This window comes from Pediculus humanus, genomic scaffold (assembly GCF_000006295.1).
Source record: "Pediculus humanus corporis 1103172108281 genomic scaffold, whole genome shotgun sequence".
In the NCBI taxonomy this organism is placed as follows: Eukaryota; Metazoa; Arthropoda; class Insecta; order Psocodea; family Pediculidae; genus Pediculus; species Pediculus humanus.
In genome coordinates, this window is record NW_002987850.1 from 284062 (window position 1) to 305657 (window position 21596).

General features: G+C 31.0%; 1 protein-coding gene across 1 annotated transcript; it reads right to left on the reverse strand.

Moving 5' to 3' along the window:
- Nucleotides 1–4516: 4516 nt before the first annotated feature.
- Nucleotides 4517–6140, reverse strand: Phum_PHUM511880 (uncharacterized protein; the record flags this gene model as incomplete). The annotated part of the gene is made up of 2 exons (XM_002431038.1): nucleotides 4517–5880; nucleotides 6053–6140. The coding sequence occupies 2 exons, from the start codon at nucleotides 6138–6140 to the stop codon at nucleotides 4517–4519; spliced, it is 1452 nt and encodes a 483-aa protein (XP_002431083.1).
- Between the last annotated feature and the right edge of the window lie 15456 nt (nucleotides 6141–21596).

A 21596-nucleotide genomic window follows, 5' to 3' on the forward strand; every position in this document is an offset into this window, starting at 1 on the left:
TTTTTTTTTTTTTTTTTTTGTTTAAAGGTCGACAAAACAATCGTCCGATATAAATAATTTACACAAACACACAAACAAACAAACACAAACACGCTCGCGTTTGTTTTTAAAATTAAAATAAATCGAAGGATTATCGGATTCGTGCCAAAATTTGAAAAAAAAAATTTATATATATATAAAATATAAAAAATGTTAAAAGCTTTCTTTCATTTTTTTTCTCTCTCCTTTTCACTCTTCCCTTTTTATTTATTTTTGAAAATCGTGATGAAGAAGAACAATCGTAAACACTCATTTCTTTTTCTTTTTTTTTTTTTTACCTTGCACGAAAGAGAGAGAGAGACAGAGGGGGGAAGCTTTAAAAAAAAAGAATGGGGGGGAAAGAAAAAATTGCGTTTTCAAATATCGTTTTTTTTTTTTTTTCACTCCATAAAATATATATAACCATTTACAAAAAAATCAAAATGGCTTCCACAACATCAAGGAAACTACTACCAACTACTAACAACACATACATGCACACGCTTATTACTAACAAACAAACAAACAAACAAACAAATAATAAAACACAAACTCGTCGTGTCGTGACATTTGTTTATTAGATTTGGAATGTTTAAAACATTTCGAAATCGATTTTTACCGAACCCGTATGGGGAATTGAACAAAGAGAGAGAGGGGAAGGAAGAAGGGGGGGGAGAAAGAGGGGGAGAAAAGAAAAAGAAAAAAAAATTTAATCGGTCTTTTATTGTCGTTTACAAAAAATAAATAAATAAATAAAAATTGTTATTTATACATTTACAACAACAACAACAACCAACCGATAACTTTTCTTTTCTTTCTCATTGCTACGAAACGCTACGCTTGTGAACGCACACGCACACCCACACGCACATGCACACGCACACGCACACACGATTGAAAAACAAATAAAAAGCCACGACGGACGGAAAACTCCCCTGCCCCCTCCTTACCTTTTTTCCCTCCCCCTACATTTACGCAACGATTATAAAAAAAAATTACAAAAGCAACTCATTCGAAACTCATTCGCCAAACAAACAAACAAACACAAACAAACAAACCAACAAACAAATTTACAAAATTTACCCACTTGTTGGTTAATTATAATAATTTTCAACGTCTCGATTTTAATAATAATTATTATTATTATCAAGTTCAATGATTACGTTATGAAAAATAAAATTTCCAGTCGAAATAAAAAATTAATTTTCCCTTTAAACCCCTCCCCCCCAAAAAAAAGAGAGAGAGAGAGAGAGAGAAAAGGGAATGAGAAGAAGGATTCGTTTGAAAATTTTCCATATTCGCATAAAAAATAAATATATAAATAAATAAATGTGAAAATAATATCGTGAAATGATTAAAAAAAAACAAACAACAACCGTCTCCCTTTTTGCCTTCCTCCCTCCCTCCCTCCTTCCCCCTATTCCATCAACGTTTGAATTCGAATTAAACGAGGAATTAAAAACCTTAAATTTCCCCCCCCCTCTTCTTGTGACACGAGGAGAGAAGCAAAAAAAAAAAAACAAAAAGAAAAAAAAAATTTTTCTTTACAATTTTTTTTACTTCTCTTCGATTTCTCTTTCCTTCCGTGGGAAAAGAATAACAAACACAACAACAAAACAAAACAAAACAGAGGAGAGGAGAGGAGAGGGAAGGGAAGAAGAAGAAGAAAAAGAAAAATCAAGTTTCCTTTGTTGAAAAATTGACGTCCTTGACCTGCCCAAAATTTACTTTTTATTAAAAATGAACGACAAAGGAAAGGAACCATTCAAAATCACGGAGATGATGATGATGATGATAATAATAATAATAATAATAATAATAATAATAATAATAATAATAATAATAATAAAGTAGTAAATATCCCTTATTTATTATACGTTGTTAAATAACAACATATGCACGCATGAGGGAGGAGGAGGAAGAGGGGGAGGAAGAAATATTTTAAAATTACAAAAGGTAAGAGATTGAAATGTATCGGTCACCTGGCACAACAACTAAACAAAAGGGGTGAATACTTTTATTGATACGTCCCTCCTCTTCCTCTTCCTCTTCCTCCTCCTTCTTTTTCAAAAATAGAGAGAGAAAGAGAGAGAGGAGTAAAAAGTATTCGAATTCCCTTCGGCTAATTTCAGGTACGCCAATCAAATTAAAAACACTATGAATTTTTTTTTTTTTTTTTTTTAATTTACATAAGAGAGGCAAACGGAAAAAGGGAGAAGAAACGGAGGGAGGAGAAGAAGCAGGAAGGAAAGGGGAAGGAAAAAAAAGGTTTGAATAATTCGATTGACTTCAATAAACTGTAAAATTGGGTCAGGAAAAAAAAAAAAAAGGTTAATACCACTACCACGCACAGCTTTGGAGTAAAAAAAAAAAAAAAAAATAATAATGATAATAAGTAAAAAGTAGGATACAGATCCGATTGAATGCCTGCAAGGCTCTCTCACCTCACCTCCCCTCCCCTCCTACCCCAAATCGAACTCGAATCCTATTATCGACCTTTTTTCTCTCATTCTTTTCTTCTCCATTTAGAACACACCTCGTTTTGAAAAGAAAAAAAAAGGTAAAATTGCCTTTTTTGTTAAAAAAGAGTTTTTTTTCCGTTTCCGCACTCATTTCTAACATTTACCGTTACGTTTATATTTAAAAAAAAAAGAAGAAAACAAGCATTGACACTCACATTTGTTTGATTGATACTTTTTTCTCTCCCTTTTCCTTTGCCCCTCCCCCGACTCCCAGCCCTAATTTTTACCCCGAAAAAAAAATGGGGAAAAGTTAAAAAAATAAAAAAATTACCCAGAATTTTCCTTTTTCTCCATTTGAAATCTAAAAAGTAATAACCAAATTCCAAAATTTTTCTTTTTTTTTTTTTTTGGGAATCAACAAAATTCAATGATAAACCTTTTCCTCCTCTTCCAAAAATATAATAATAATAATAATAATAATAATAATAATAATAATAATAATAATAATAATAATAATAATAATAAAACTTATATAAATGAAATCTAGAATTTTCCCGGAGGCCGTTCCAACGAATAGAGAGATAGGGAAACAATAAGAATGGGAAAAAGTAAAAGAAACAGAAGAGGAGGGGAGAGGAGAGGAGAGTACAGGAGGAGGAAGAGGAGGAGGAAAGGAAAAGATTAAGAATTTTGTTTTCGGAGCAATTTTTTAACTTTTGAAACTTTTAATTTTCTTTTTCCTTTTTCTTTTAACTTTTTTCTCTTTCTCTTTTTTTTTTCATTCTCTCTCTTTTATCTATCTTTCTTTCTTTCTCGCTCTTTTCGTCTCTCCGTCTTTTTCCTTTCCTCTCACTCATTTTCTAAATTCACTTAGCCCTAAACATTCAATGAAATGACGGCGGCCTTTTTTAAATTTGAGAAAATTTTAATTTTTCTTTTTTTTGCTTCAAATTTTTTTTTAATCAAATCAAGAAAGCTTATTTTTATTGTCTCGGAGCGAATTCATTAGCAATAATTATTCGTAGCAAATTAAAAATTTAAAGAAGAAGAATAAGAATAAGAAAAAGAAAAAGAAGCAAAAAAAAACGGGAGGAATGGAGGGAGGAAGGGGAGAGAGAGAGAAAAGAACTTTTTAATTTCAAAATTATGAAAATTTTTCGTCCTTTTTTTTTTTAAATTTTCCGACGCGAGGAAAAAAAATTATCCTACTATTCGGATTTTAATATAATATATCACACACATACAAACAAACAAACAAACAATCACAAACGCGCCCTGGATAAAATTGACAAACAAACAAACAATGTAAAACTTTGTACGCAATCACTCATCCAAAACCTTTCACTTACACGGGGAGAATCGAAAATTAATTTGACGTTGTGGGATTTAATGTCAATGCTCTTATTTTCTCTCTCTCTCTTTTGATTGTTTCATCTTTTTTCCTCTCTTTGTTTTTTACTCTCTTTTAACCGTTATAATATATATATATATATATATATATATAAATATATAAACATCCTCGCGCTCGTTCACCCGCACACCATCACCATTCTTTCGGCAACAATTGCGACTAAATGAACTCGAATCGGCGAAAGAGCATTTTTTTTTTTTTTTCCACGTTCACTCGGTAAAAAATTAATTTTTAATTCGTAAATATTTTTCTTTTAATGTCGGAAAAAACGTTTTTCAATATGGCGTGTCAGAAGTAAAAAAAAAAAAAAAAGTAATTAAAACGTGTTAAAAAGTTATGTGCAAACGAGGGAGCGAGGGAGAAAAATCAGAATTTCTTGCGGAGAATTAGTTCTAAATTCTCAAAATCTTTCATTTTACTCCAACCCCAAGCGGCAGAAAAATGTAAAATATCAACAAAAGTATAATGAGAAAGGGGTGGAAATAGCATTCTCTGCAAGCTGCGGTTCCGTCGTCATGGAAACCGGGGGCCTGACAATTAGAACAACGGAAATTCTTTTTCACTTTGCAAAACAAAAAAAAAATACCACAATACGCGGGGAAAAAAAAAATATATAAAAAAAAACTCACCGAAGCAAACGATCCTTATCTTGAAAAAATGCTCGCTCTCTTTCCAGCAGTTCTTCCGCGGACGTGTGAGTCGGTCCCAGTAGATGAGGAGCCACCGGTAAAGGTGGATACCTCTGTTTCCACAGCACTTCCGGCAACTGGGAATACAGTCCTGGGGGCGGCAAGGGCACATGAAGTGGATGAGGGCTGAGTAAAGGAGGCGGCGGAACGGGAGGGTAGTGAGCAGTTTGTGCCTGTACCAGGGCTAGGGCTTGCTGGGCTTGTGAAACGCTCGGCGCTGAATTATTCGAGGGCGGCTGCGGCGCCGATGCAGGCGGTGGGTGCGACATGAGAAGAGTCTGATGCTGAACACTTTGCACGTGCCGAACACGTGGTTCTGCTGCTAAACTAGGGTCTCTCCACACGCGAACGGGTTCCGAACTAGGTTTATCGTTGTTATGCGAAGTATTCGTAGGAATAAATAAAGGAGATCTGTTTGTAGGTTGAGTAGTTGTAGTTTGTAGCTGCGACTGAGGCTCGTCGGAAATGCTCAAGGCGCTGGATCTAGATCCGGAGCGCTCATCCCCGCTTCCGGAGCGGAACGAACTTACTCCTGAATCTGATCGATCGTCTGGAAAGCGCGACACCGCCGTGCCCGCCGCGTCATCCATCTTGAACGGCGAGGACCTAGACAAGGGACCGTCATCGTCGACGCTGTTGCACTCCGGAGCGGACGTGATCACCGGCGGGCCGGCCTCGTCATGACTTGAATTTAGCACGATTGAATTCGAACGGCAACCCCTCGTGACGTTATCGTTTGGCTTATCCCTGTTGATTTCGGCACTTTTTATAATTCCACTCTTAACGGTCCTTTTATAAAACACTTCCGCGATTTTTTTCGGATCCGCCGTAAACGTCCTTTCCTGCTTGGAATGAACCTCGCTTTTACTTTCAATAGCGACACCCTTTAATAGTTCAGACGTATTGGAATTGAAAGAACGCTGCGGACTTTTTTCACCTTTTAAGTTTTTACCGTTGTTTTCACTGTCGTCGGAATTACCGTGAGTATCCTTCACGACCGATTCATCTTTGTCGCTGCCTTCGGATAAAACGGCAGGAACCTCTCCTTCTTCTCTAGCTTCCAAAACGGGAAACTTGTTCGTTTCCAAACAATCCTCTACCCGAACTTGCACATCTCGAAGCTTGCTATTATTTGCTTCTTCCAATATTTTCTTTTTCGTTCCTCTGTTGTTTGTACGCTTTTTGTTGCCTTTGTTTTCTAAATCCTCTTTTTGAATTGTAGTGACAACCTCGTTTTGATCGCTGTTCCTTCGTCTTCTGGATTTACATGTGTTTCCACCACTTTTCTGATCGCATGACTCTGTTAGCAAAAAAGAAAAAAGAACAAATTAATTTTATTTTTAAATATCGTAAATTAAAAAAAAATAATAATAATAATAATTCGTTTGCTCGTCTGCTTTTTATTCACTTTTTCTCTGTCATTAAATTAAATACTTCTTCCTCTCACAAACAATGTATTCGCAATAATTCACCTACGCACAAAAAATCCCAATACTTTTCGCACCGCTCAATATCAGTTGGAAAAAAAAAAATTATCATTCCAAATCGTTGACTACTCATCTTGTTAATGAGGCTGCTTTGCCACCATTTTCCACAGATAAGATAATAATAATAATAATAATAATGGTAATAATAATAATAATAATAATAACAACAACAACAATAACGAACAACTAAAACAGTTCAGATAAAAAATTTACTAAAGTTAAACACAGATAAGCCGATGAAACATCACACGGTCCCAACTCTTAGGTATTAACGAAAAAGACTCAAGTGCGTTTTTTTTTCTCTTTTTTTTTTTTTTTTTATCTTTTCCCCATCAAGAGATTATTATTATTATTACAGCAGTTTCGAAAAGGAAAAAGAGGGAGGACAACACAAAAAAAAAAAAAAAAGGACGACAGGAATTAAGTTTTTACCCCTCCTTGATAAATAACTAGTAGAGCACTAGTAGGGGGAGAAGTGAAAAATTCATGGAAAGGAAAACCCCGAAGTAAAAATGAACCAAAAAGAATTTTTTTTTTTTTTTTTTTCTCTCGAATACAACTACCAGACGCCATCTGCTGCTCGGCTCGAATGATTAATTATTATTATTATCGATAAAATGGTAGGAACAACCAACCACGTTTGCCGAGAGGGGGAAAAATAACATTTTTTATATATGAATCCACGACAACGACGATGACGATGACGACGACGATTTATCGTCGTTTAAATCATTCTAGTGCCACGTCTGCGAGAACGAAACTTATACATATAAAAAAAAAATCTACAACTTCCATTCCACCATCTCTATTCCCTTTTCCATTCGAATACAAAAGAAGGTAAATGTTAATTTTTTTTTTTCTCTCTCTCTCTCTCTCTCTCTCAACAATAACAACAAAACAAAACAAAACAAAACAAAATAAAAAAGAAAGAAAGAAAAGAGAAAGAGAGAGAGAGAGAGAGAAAAAAAAATTGCCAATTCATACGCGACCTAGAAAACTTGCACGATCGAATTTTAATCGAATTCGTCTAGTTTTAAAATAGAAATCGCATTTACTTGATACTCACGTAGCAAGCAAGCAAGCAAGCAAAAAAAGAAAGAATAGAAAAGAAAATAATGATGATGATGATGATGATGATGATGATGATGATGATGATACTATAACAGCAAAATAAGAAGTGAAAGAGATTTTACAACGAATTGAGACCCCCTAAAAAAAAAAAATAAATAATAATAATAATAATAATAATAATAATAATAATAAAAAATTAAGGACGTAAACTTTTTTTTTTTTTTTGAAACTCATAAAAGGAAATACAAACACACACACACAATTTCTCATATGAACTTTTTGAACCCGTTAAACGCAGTCAAAAACTTCTCTCAAGGCAATTTTTTAGCATATACAACCAAAACAACAACAACAACAACAAACTGCAACAATCCGACAACCGAACGAGAGTAGAAAAAACAAAAAAAAAATTCTCATTTGATTCAAAACAGGCTCTTTCGTTATTTATGATTCTTTTTCCTTCTTCTTCATTCTCCTCCTCCTTCTCCTCCTTTTCCTTCCTCGGAACTCATTTTCAGAAAACAATAATAATAATAATAATAATAATAATAATAAATTGTTAATTTCGCGAGGAAAACTCAGTAGTAGTTGTAGTTGTACCTTAATTAAGATTTTTTATTACGACGCGACCTACGTAAAAAGCACATTGCGGACTTTAAACTTTAATTTGAAAAAAAAAAAAAAAAAAAAAAAAAAATTTAAATAAAGATAATTACGTTACTATTATTATTATTATTATTATTATTATTATTATTATTATTATTATTATTATTATTATCCACCATTAAACACGACAAGGCTACTTGTCGGAGTTTTTAAGTATTTATCCGAGGTTTCTACCCGATTCCTTAGGGACAAATACTCGAATTTCGGTGGTGCCACTTATTATAAGATAGCACCACATCAATTCTTGAAGGTCTTCCTGAGTCCATCTTTATTCGATGGGAACGATTTGTCTCCTGAACTGGGCTCCGGTGACTAACATCTTTGGAGTGGCCAGGGTCAGAAGCAGTGAAATTCACATTCTCGTCGAGCTGCCTCAGGTCGACAGTAGAACAAGATTTTGTTTTTGGTTCTTACTTTGTCTTGTTCTCATTTTTTTTTGCTCTTTTAAGCCAACAGCACGTGGCGTTCTCAGACGGTCACCCATCCAAGTTTGCACCACGCCCGATGCTGCTTAACTTCGGTGATCGTACGGGAACCGGTGTGACCAGCACGCTATGGCCGTTGGCTTATTATTATTATTATTATTATTATTATTATTATTATTATTATTATTATTATTATTATTATTATTATTATTATTATTATTATTATTATTATTATTATTATTATTATTATTATTATTATTATTATTATTATTATTATTATTATTATTATTATTATTGTTATACAATCTTTTTTTTTTTTTTTTTTTGTTTGAGCCTGGCAGATGAATAAGTGTGTCGAAATCTCAAGAGTTATGAAACGACAAAGAATTATTATACACAGTGATAAGCTGATAAAAATAAAATAATGATAATAATAATAATAATAATAAATTGAAAACATAATCATCATCATTTATAAATAAATACGCGTACGATGTTTAAATATTATTATTATTATTATTATTATTATTATCATTATTTTCGTTGTATAAAAGAAAACATAAAAACAATTTTTTTTAAAAATTTAATTGGAGTTCTTTTTTTTTTTTTTTTAAATCAATAAAATCGATTAACGTTTTGAAAGAACAAAGGAAAGGGTGGGAAGTAGTGGTAGAAGTGAGGGGGAAGAATAGAAAGAGAGAGAGAGAGAGAGAGAGAGAGAGAAAAATTAACGAAATAAATAAATAAAAGAATGATAACGATAACAATAATAACTCGATCGATTAATTTGAAATATATTTTTAAAATGAAAGTTTTTTTTTTTCTTTCTTTTTTTCTTTTTCTCATTTTCTCCATTTTCTTTTCTTTTCTTTTCTTTTCTTTTCTTTTCTTTTCTTTTCTCTTCTCTTCTTTTCTTTCCGACCCCGATTATTTATTTAAAAGCGAATATAATCGCGGATTATAGTGCAAATAAAAAATTAAATTAATTCGATCGAAAGCGGAACTCGAGTAAAAATAAACGAGATTTCCCCCTGCCCCTCCCCCCAATTTTCGTAATTGCGAAAGGGGAAAGAAGTCAAATAAAAAAAATGACATCAATAATAATAATAATAATAATAGTAATTTTTTACACGTGTGCATTTGAAGGGAGCACGTTTAAACAATCGTTTTGACCTTCAAAAAAACAACAACCACGACGACGACGTTTTTTTTTTTTTCTTAAACGTTTTACCCTTTTGCCAACAGATCGCGCTGGCCTATGTACCCTCCCGACCCTCAACCCCTCCTCCCCCCATTTTCTCCCCAACAAATTTTTTTCAAACTCGTTTCCGTGCCTTCAACAAACAAACAAACAAATATCGACTTTTCGTCATCATTACCCTTCCCCCATCCCCGGAAAAACTATTTTTTCCCGAGTGAAAATTTCGCACCGTTTTATTATTTCATCGCATCGTGACGACGACGACGACTTTAAAATTTCGTTTCATTACAAACAAAGCAAGCGACGACTTGAAAAACTGGTCACGAAACCAAACAAACGAACGAAACGAAATTCATGAACGCCATTTTTGTTTACACAAAAATTATTATTATTATTTTAAATGGAAAATAAACAAAAAAAAAAAAATTAAATTAAAAATTAAAACAAAGAAAGTATAACAAAAACAAAAAAAATTCGACGCAGCCAGTCAGCCAGCCAGCCAACCAACCAACCAGCCTGCCTGAAATTGCATGCATTGGCCTTAAAAAGAAATACGAGGGGGGAGGGGGGGCCATATCGGTTGGGGGAGAGGAAGAGGGGGGAGGGAGGGAGGGAGGGAAGTGAAGTGAAGTGAAGGGAGCAAATTGGCAACGAATCGAAGTTTAACGTCGTTTAATTTGAACATGCAACTTCATCGCCAATTTTTTTTTCTTTTTTTTTTTTTTTCATCGAACAAACGAGTTTTTGTTGTAACTTTCACCGCGTCCGCCATTTTTCCTTTCTTTCTTTCTTTCTTTTTTAAATATTGATTAGAGAGAGAGAGAGAGAGAGAGAGAGAGAGGTCCACCACCACCACAATGATTTTTACATCAACAATTTTTTTTTTTTTTCACACTAATTTTATCGAATCGAATTAACAACAAAAATAAAATTTCATCGATTTAAATAATAATAATAATGATGATGATGATGATGATGATGATGATGATGATAAAAATTCCGCGAAATCATCAATTATTCCGTTATCATTATTATTATTATTGTTATCATTCGAAAAAAAAATAAAGGAAAATGTTAATTTTTTATCAAACTAAAAGTCGTTCATTATTCGTCACATTCGATTTCAGAAAATTCTAGAAATTTCTCGAGCCTTCTTTCCAACTCTCTCCCTTCCAAAAAAAAAAAAAATCGTTTCGAATCGATAATTCTTCTCATCTTATCATTGCATAACACGCTTTAATCGTGAGCTATGACGAATTTTACTTTAGGTATTCAATCGATAACTTACAATAAAATAAAGAAAGAAATTGTTGTTGTTGTCGTCTAGTCACAAACATTCCATTATTTACAATGGAAAATAACCAACAACAACTCCAAACAACAATAACGACAAACGCTTATAAAAATAAAAATATTTTTTCAGGTGGAAAAAGTTCGTGGAGGACGGGGCGGGGCGGGGGGTCTCTCCGATTGAATAATTTGATGGAATCACGCTACGAAAGACCGGTTCTTCTGGATTTTACCTTGATTGTTTCTTTTTTTTTCTTTTGTATAATCTTTGTTTCCAAAAAAAAAAATTTTCATTCCGCTTTCTCTGACTTTTTCACACAACTTTGACCCACCAAACGAATCCAACGAATTTGTTTTTCCTCGTTTTTGTTCTTTTTTTTTTTTTTTTTTTTTTTTTGCAAATTTTTTCGAATTGAATCGAATCCCTGGGAGGGGTCGGCCATCGATCGAAAGAATTTCAAAATAAAAATTAAACGTTTTCGAAAACATCGTTGGAAATTTACCCTTCCAAACTCATCAATCATTTAATTATTTCTCCCCCTCTCCCAAAAAAAAAAGCTACTACTATTACTCACACAGTGCATCCAACTTGAGAAAGTGTATTTTACAAAAAACGACAACAACATTAAATTACGCAAAAAAAAAAAATTGGGAGGAGTTAGGGAAGGGAAGGGAAGGGAAGGGGAGGGGCCTGGTAAATTAGAAAGGAAAATCGACAGCAAAACAGATTCGTTATCGACACACACACGCACACGTGTACCCAAAAAATAAATAAATAAATAAAAACTCCACAATCAATAACACCTGATTTCATTCGACTCCCGAGTATCGGTAATAAACCGATAACAAGTCGAACATCACCCTCCCCCCCCACCCACCTACCGATTGATTGACTGACTTACTGACTGTTTACCAGAGTATCAAAAGAATTCTTTGTGCGTTGTGACCCAGACGACGATGACGACGAGTGACATTTTCCAAAAAAAATTCTCAGAGAAAGAAGGAGAAAACCTTTAATTTCTAGCAGAAGATTACGCTTACCTGAAAACAAAAAAAAATGAGAAAAAAAAAATTAACAAATGTCAAAATTGAGTCTTTTTTTTTTTTTTTCACATACATATAATATTTTACAATATGGCCGACACTTCACGTATCGTATCCGACCGAAAAAATAATAATAATAATAATAATAATAATGAGAAAAAAATGCAAGTCAACGTCACGAATTTTTTTTTTTTTTCTTTTTTTTTTTTTTCTCCTTACACGATCTCGCAATTTTTACCTTCGTTTTTTTTTCTTTTTTCTTTTTTTTTTTTTGATTTCTCACGAGTTATAACTCGGAGCAAAAGATGGAGAGAGAGAAAAAGAAAAAAAACATTATTATTATTATTATTATTATTTTAGTTTGTTTTTTTTTTTTTTTCGACTCTTTTGAACGTAATTTAAATAACCGGTTGAAGAATCACGAATAATGATGATGAATAAATCAATAAAAAAAAAAAAAAAAGGTAATAATAATAATAATTTGAATTGGTTGCCCTGAAATGATCGAGAAAGTTAGTTGATCGTTTTCGTTATTTTTTTTTTTTTATTTAATTTTTACTAACTTTTCGTTTTTATCATCATCATTATTATTATTACTATTATTATTATTATTACCATTAAAGGTCGAGCGAGAAAACAAATTCGTTCACATTTAAAATAAATAAATACGAAAAATGAATGGATTTGACAGTTAATAAAAAATTAATTAATTAATTAATTAATTAATTGATAACGAACTTGTGGAACGTGTTTAAAAAATTTTATGTTATTTTTCCCCTCTGGAAAATTTGAAAAATGTAAACGATGATGAATTCCTTTTTTTTTTTTTTTCTATTCTAATGCCACGTAATTATAATTTTCACGCTCGCACATATACAAAAAAAAAAAAAAAACCGTCAAATTTCTGATTCATACAAAATGCCCACGCATGATAGAAAAAACGACGACGACGATGACGACGACGACGATAATGATAATAACGTCTCTAATAATTTTTTTTTTTTTAAACGTTTAAAAAAAAAGGAAAAAATTATTATTACTTTCCAACGAAATTGAAATGCCATAAAAGAATTTAAAAAAAAAAAAAAAAAAAACTTCCTTTTAACCGGTTTCGTGACTCACCGATTCTGCAAAAATAAAAATAAAAATGAAAAATATTCCATGAATATTAATCGACCATACTTCTTTTTTTTTTTTTTCTCGTTTCTTTAAGCCAAGGCTAAATAAAAAAAAAAAAATTATCGTGAGGAAAGAAAAACAACAACAACAATTCTCTCATCGTTTTCATCGATTCGTTTTAAAAATACTAATAATATTAATAAATAAATAAAATGAAAAGCCAGACTGCCAAGTGAATGAAAAGAACAATAGCCGCAAACCGCACGAATCCATTTCCGGTGATTCGAGTGGCAAGAGGAAAAACAACAAAATTTTCTTTATAAAATTTTCAATCATCCGATTACCGAGAAGAAAAAAAAAAACAATCAAAGTTTTTTGTAATCTTTCGCAAATTTTATTTATGCCTTCGTAGCATTAGAATCTCTCTCAAGGTTCTCCCCCCCTCCCTCCCTTCATATTTAAAAAAAAAAAAAAAACCTGAACGCAAAAAAAAAAAAAAATCAAATTGTATTACAATATTTGTAATATAATATAACCAAGGTCAAAACCGGAACCTATTCAGCGGATTATTTCGTACTCATCATCAAAAATAATAATAATAATAATAATTTTAATTCTTTATATTTTTTTTCCCCCACCGTTTTTTAGCAAAAGTCGAAAAGTCAACAACAACAACAACAAAAATTTTTTTTAATTTCGCTCATGCTCGCGGCGGTGGCATCGGGGGGCTAGGGGGGGGGGGGTAAACTAATAACAGACGACTTTTGTAAACAACAATAGGCAAAAAATTTGTCACGGTAATACATACGAGTAATAATTATACCACCACCATTCGTAGACATTCGAATGAGGATTATATGTTGTCCTTCGATTTTCACGGTTGCCAACCGATAATTTATTTTTAAAAATAAATAAATAAATAAATAAATAAAGCAAAGCGTTCTTTAGACTAGCTAAAGAATTTTTTTTCTTTTTTTAAATCAATTAATTAGAACCGGAAACTCATTAATTTCATTTATACGATTTTAAAATAGAAAAAATAAATTTTTTTTTTTTTTTTATTAATGGAACAAACCAAAGGTCCCCTCTTCCCCTCCTCATCTCCGCCACCATTTTACCGTAACAAAAGACGTATAAAAAAAAAAAAAAAAAAAAAAAAAAACACGTTCACGTTTGTTTAATCGGTCGACTTACAAAAAAAAAAAAAAAGTCATTAATATTAATATTAAATGACCCACGATTTTCGTGAAACGCTTGTTTCAGCAAAAAAAAAAAAAAGAAAGAAAAGAAAAAAAAAAATCTATTTATGTCCGTTCGTAAACACACATACACGACGCTGATACATACACACACACACGCACGTATATACACGGTAATGAACTACACGTTTACCAACATCAAAATATAAAACGTTAATAATAATAATAATAATCATAATAACTCAACTAGTAAAACCTAAATGAAGGTAATTTTTTACCATCATTATAATTATCATTATCGCCGTTTTTGCTATTACGTCTTCCCCCCTATAAATAATACGACTTTCGCGTCTTTAACTGACAAAACTCCGGCGAACACAAAAATTCATCTGCAAATTGAGAGAGAGAGAGAAACGGAAAGATGCAAAGCATTTGTCAGATTAATTTTTCGAACGCTAACAACAACAACAAAAAAAAAAAAAAAAAAAAAAAAGAGGAAACGTATCGTAACGGAAAGATCTCATCTTAAATTATATGCCAACTCATTTAATAAGTTTTTTTTTTTGTGCCACGCACGCACGCACGCACATTCGCGAAGGAAGTAAGTGGGGAGGGGAGGGGAAACGGCAAAGAGTTTTTTTTGCACGGTCAACGAATTTTTAAGTACTCCGGTCACCTCGAACCGACTTCGAATTAAAAAAAAAAAACTTTCTCTTCGGTTTTTTAAAAAAGGGCCTCACTTAGTTGTTTCTTCTTTTTTCTTCTTCGTCATCATCGCCATCATCATCATCATCATCATCATCATCTTCTTTTTATGCCTTTAACGTTCGACTCGTCGTCTTTTATAATCGTTTTCGAAAGGGAAATCATTATCATTTCTTCACGTTTCGTTTCGTTTCGTTTTTTTCTTTAATAAAACAATTATCCACGTCATTTTCGTCATTTTTCTCGCGATCATCTCGCGCGCGAATTTAATTCGAAATGCGACATTCGACGACCAAAGACAAAAAAAAAAAAAAAAAAAAAAAAGTGATTGATTAATCCGTTTAATTAGTGTTGTTTCGTACATTAATTAAAAATCAATTTCGAAAAAAAAAAAAAAAAAGAAACACATTTAACAATACCGAAAAAAAAAAAGCTGCATTCATTTTATTGTTTTTTTTTTTTTTTGAATACAATCTCATTTAATCGACATATAAATCATTTTAAATGGCAAAATGATTCAGACTTTTTTTTTTTTTTTTCAAATCGTTTCTGTTCAATGATTAAACGCAATCGTTAATCATTGGGGGTTTTTTTTTTTTTTTTTTTTTTTCCTTTTATTCTCGAACCCGACTACCTTCATCATTATCATCATCATTATTATTATTATTTTTATAATAATTTTTACACGTATGAGAAAACGCAATCAAAATTAATACATCTATCGCATACGGGAATAGGAAAAGAAAAAAAATCTGTTCGAAAAAAAAAAGACATAGGATATAGGAAGGACAAACAAAGAATGTAAAAATAACAATAATAATGATAATTGATTAAACAAATGAATGAACATTACATAAGAAAATTATTGGATTATTTCACCATTTTTTTTTTTTTCGTTTCAAATCAAAACATTCATTCCTGTTATGCGGGAAAAAAAAAAAAAAACTGCTTTTAAATTTTCGTTTCGTTTCATTTCGTTTTTTTCAAATCTTTTGTTTCATTTTTAGTTTTTTTTTTATTTCACGTCAAGAAAAAAAAAATCCTTTTATTATAATTATTATTATTATTATATTTTTTTAATCCTCATCCAAATCCGGCGATATTAATTCTAATATTCGCTCTAATGGAAAAGGGCCTTGACCGGAATGGAAACATTGTTCGTGTAAACAATGGAAGAATAAATACTTATTTTTTTTTTTTTTTTACAGATAATAGGTTTTCGAGAAGAAAAGAATGGAAATACAAAAAAAAAAAAAAAAAAAATTTACAATGGTAGTCGTAAACGTTCGTTCGTTCGTTCGTTCGTTCGCAAATGTTTTTCGCCTAAAGAAATTTTTTTTTTTTTTACGAATCAATTATAACGAAACAAAAAAAAAAAAAAAAATCATCCGTCGAATCGAACTCGTTTTTTTTTTTTTTTTTATATATTAATCGATCAATTTGACGTGCTCGATAAAGCCATGAATAAATAATAAATAATAATAATAATAATATTCTATTGAGAACCGTAACGAATTAAAGAGAGAGAGAGAAAAACTCCATTACTCTTTAACTAAAATATATTTAATATATTTACGGACTAATATCAAATAATCATCACCTTGAACCTTATCCCACGCACTATTCCAACAAAATAAAAAACACGCACGCACGCACGCACGCACACGCACACACAAAACTAAAACATTTACAAGAGACGAAAAAAAAAAAAAATAATAAAAATAAAGAAAAAAAAAACGAGTAGAAGTAATTACAGACTTTTTTTAGGCGGTTTAGGCTTAGTAATGTTTAAATTTTTTAAAAGGCTAACCTAATTAAATGCCTAAAAAAAAAAAAAAAAAAAACCCAGAACGAGGAAAAAAATATAAATAAAAAAAAAAAAAAATTGAAAAATGTAGGCAAATAATAAATAATAATAATAATAATAATAAAAAATCAAATTAAAATTAAAAAAAAAAAAAAAAAAAAAAAAATACGTAGGTTGTTTTTATTTGCGTGTGCGTATGTGTGAGTGCGTGTGCGTATGTGCGTGCGTGTGTGCGATTGCTCTTCATTTAATTTTTATGGGGTCTTTAAATAATAATAATAACAGTAGAGTAATTCTTGGAATCTTTTTCAAAAAAAAAAAAAAAAAAAAATTTTTTTCAAGCTTGCAAATAATAATAATTTTTTTGTGGGAAAAGAAAAAAAAAATTTAAAAATAGGTCTTCAGGGTTTGCCCCCACCACCTTTTAAATTCAATTTTCCCGGGGGGTCTTCGCCCCTTTCTGTAAATCCCGGGGGGGGGGGGAACCCAAAAAAAAAAAAAAAAAAAAAAAAAAAAAAAAAAAAGGGGGAAAATAGATAGAAAGAAAGAAAGAAAGAAAAAAAGTTTTTTTTTAGGAAAAAAAAAACATTTCCTGAATTCGTTAACCGTACAAATTAAAGTGAAAATTTTTTTTTTTTTCAAAAAAATAAAAAGGCTGTTTTGTTTCTTTTCTTTCTTTCTTTTCTTTCTTTCTTTTTTTTTTTTTTTTTTTTTTTTTTTTTTGAGTAAACACTAAATTACATTTTAAAATGTTAAATAATCTTAACTGACAGTAAAAACGACGAAAATAACAACAAAAACAACAACAAAAACAACAACCCAATAATAAATAAGGTCAACAAATAAAAAATAAAACTTTTTTTTTTTTCGTCAGCAAGCAATAGAGATTCCTTTCGATAAATCGCATGAAAATAATAATAATAATACGTGCTAAAACCTCATTAACGCTCTCTCTCTATCTCTCTGTCTCTCTCTTTCTCTCTCAAATCACCTTAAAATCTCAAATCGCAACAACAACAACAACAACAACATACAAATAATATTTTTTTATTCAGTGGTGAAATTTCATGTTCAATAATTTCGAATCGGACATTCGAACTGCAAGAAGGGGAAAAGGGGAAAATCCATTATTATTATTATTATTATTTCGAAGCATTTGCCAAACGGGGGGAATACAATACGAACCACAATTTTATTCTACCGAGAAATATAATAACGATAATAATGATGTGCTACCGAAAGAGTTCATTCTACCGTTTTCAACGCAAAATTAAATAAATTATTATCAGAGTATACGATCCGCACACGCGCACACGCACACGCACAAAAATGCCTCCTAAAACTCGTACGTAACCCGCAAAAAATATACTTTGTTTTATTTTAAAAAAAACTTAATACACATCATCACCATCATCATCATCATCGTGCACACGTACACACACAACGAAAATCGACAATTTCCATATTCAATTAACTTTTACCCTCCTTAGATAGCTCGGTATGAAAAAAAAAAAAAAAAAATGTGGGGGAAAAAAAAAGAAAAGAAAAATTCTTTTCACGTTCATGACATTTCATAATCGACACCGGAGTAGATAATACAAAAACCAACCATTTAATTTTTTTTTGGCATTAAGCCACGCACGCACACACGCTCATTTAAATTTCAAACTTTCATTGCCATAATCAATTTGCCAACTGCCACTTATTTTCAAGATCCGTAATAGTACTAATAATAATAATAATAATGATGATGATAATGATGATAAAGAAAAAACAACTTCATAAAATAAACTCGCAAGGAAAACAATTTTTTTTTCTTCTTTCTTCTTTCTTTCTTTCTTTCTCCTTTTTCTTTTTTTTTTTTTGTATTAATATTTATTATTAACGTTTTATTGGATAATTTAATCAATCAATCAATCGCTCAGTCAGTGAGTCAGCCAGTCAATCAGTCAATGACTTGATAATCCTCTTTCTTTTATTTTTTTTTTTTCAATAATGATAAAATAAAAGAGAAGGAAGGAAGGAAGGAAGGGAAAAAAACACGGAAAAAAACGTTCTTCCCCCCCCCCTTCCCTTAACTTTTTTTTTATTGTTAAAGATGATAGCAATAAAAAATTGAAAAACTGGAGACTGGAAAATACAAGGTAAATGACCTTTTCGTCCAGGAATCGATGATGATATGGCAAACAAAAAAACCAGAGGGGGAGAGAGAGAGAGAGAGAGAGAGAGAGAGAGAGAGAGAGAGAGAGAGAGAGAGAGAGAGAAAGAGAGAAAATAAAAGAAAAAATTTATTTTTTATTTTTTTATCTTGACCCATAGATTTTGTTTGTTTGTCTGTTTGTTTGTTTGTTTGTTCGTTTGTTTGCTGTTTCACTGGTTTCACTCTTAAATAAAATAAAGAATTTCACTTAAGAATAAAATAAAATAAAATGAAAAAAAAAAAAAAAAAATTCGTTCCACGATTCTATAACCGACGCCAAAATTGCTCAATCAATTTCACATTTTTGATTGAAATTTCCGACCTGGAAAATGATACATGATCTTGATGAAGGGAACAACAACAAAATAAACGACTCACTTCGAGAGCCAGTTTAGTAATTTAGTTTAGAAAGTGGCAATTACAATAATTTTAATAATAATAATAATGATAATAAATAACTAACAAACTAAATAAAAAAATCTCGCGACTCACTTTCGACCGACGATATCAAATGTTACACATTCCTACATTTACCTCGTTTAACGACGAAGTTGAAAAAAATTTAATACTTTTTGATATAATCTCATCTTCAAATAATAATAATAATAATAATAATAATAATGTTTATTTAAATATTTATGCGTGTGTGTGTGTGTGTGTGCGAGCGAGAGAGTGCTTAGTGCGTACAAATAATAATAATTTAAAAATAAACGAATGCAGCATATGAGAGAGTAGTAGTAGTATACACACACGCACACGCACACGCACTTTTTATATTTATTAAAAATTTCAAGAGTACCACAAAAAAAAAAAAAAACCTGATCGACTAGAAAAACACGTTTATTTTATTAATGCCAACAAACAAAAAAAAAAAAAAGTTAAACATTAAAAAAAAAAAAAAAAGAAATAAAATAAAATATATTAAAAAAAAAAAAACCCGTTTAACGAGCCCAGTTTTTTTTTTTCAATCTTACGACGACTCCTTTTATATTTTTTAATAGTGTCAAAATGGAGCAACTTTGGTTTAACCAGATTTTTTTTTTTTAAAAAAAAAAAAAACATTTCATTATCGAAAACAAATCGTTGTTTTTTTTTTTTTTTTTTTTTAATCTTAAATTTAAATAAGTTCCCGTTTATTTTATTTTATTTTTTTTTTGCAGTGCGTGTGTGGCAACAGTGGATGAGGGGGGGGGGGGGCAAGAAGCAGAATCATAAAAAAAAATAAAATAAAATAAAGTTTTTGTGCAAACATGAAAATCGTGACGGCGGCAACGTAACAAACGCATTTTTCCCCCGCCATGTTGTTCTTTTGAGACTTCGTCTTCGTGAAAACGTCTTTTTCTTCTGCTTTTCATTAAAATAAATCTAAATTCAATAGTTGTTATCAATTAATTATTTTACCCAAGCAAAAGCGAGCTAATTAAAATAATCGAAACGATAGTGTAAAGTCGAACGCGGAAACAATGGGCGAGATTTAAATGATTTTCGCGATGCGTTAATAATTCGATTTTCAACATTTTCCAAAAAAAAAAAAAAAACATCCGGGAAAACTTTACCCAAACTCTAAACTTCCTCTTCAACAAAAATTATAAAGTTCTTATTATTGAAGTTTTATAGAAAAAGAAAAGTTTCATCATGGAGTAGTAACCGTCATTAAGCAAAAGTTTTCTTTTTTTTTTTTTTTTTTTAAAAATTAAATTAAAAATAAATCACGCAATAACCGATTTTTCCATTACTACGAATCGCTACGATTACTTTTATTAATAATAATAATTATTATTATTAATAAAAAAACGATAATAATAATAATAATAATAATAATAATAATAATAATAATAATAATAATAATAATAATAATAATAATAATAATAATAATAATAATAATAAAATTAAACGAATAACTTCTTTTTTTTCTTCTTCTTTCTCCTTTCCCCTCCCGAGTACGTAATTATATACCTTTTTCTCCATAACCTTATTCTCTCTTTTACTTTCCTCTCATTTCTCTTTCCCTTTTCCCTTCCCCTTCCCCATCTCTGGAAAACTTTCGAAATTATCTCAAAAGAAAAGTTTTCGAATGGAAAATTTCATTGGCAAGTTATTATTTATTTAATTTTTTCTCTCCTTCTTCTTTCTCTTCTTTTTCTTTTCTTTTTCCTCTACTTTATTTTTTTATTTTTTTTATTACTTTTAAATCTTTCTATCTCTCTCTCTCTCTCTTTCTCCCCTACCTTTTTTTACTTTTATTACTCTTTATTTATTTTCTTTGTCGCAAGAAGAGAGAGAGAGAGAAAAAAAAAGTAAATAAATTTTCACCAAAATAAAAACGTCTGCGCGAATTATCCCAACCGACGACGAAGTTTAAATCGATTAAATGTATTATTTTTCAAGGAGGAGGGAGGAGGGAAAAAAAGACGAAAGGAATGGAAGGAGGAGGAGGAGGAAGAGTGCGGGAAAACTGGGAAAGAAATGGGGAAAAATAGAAATGGGGCAAGCAGGGCATTAATCACGACGCATTCTTTGTTGATTTTAACCGAATGCTCCCTTGCGTCCCTCGACGAGGGGGGTGGGAGAAATATAGAAAAAAAAATCGATTCGCGAAAATTATTCTTTCATTATTTCACTATTATTATTATTATCATTATTACAAGAATTTTATATGAAAACTTTCGTGCGAAATAAAGGGAGATAAAGAAAAATTCCAGGTAAATCGATTTTCCCGCTTTCCACAAACGAAAATGAATAGAAAAAAAAAAAAAGAGAGAGAGAGAGAGAGAACAATCGAAATAATTATCGTCAGGCAGC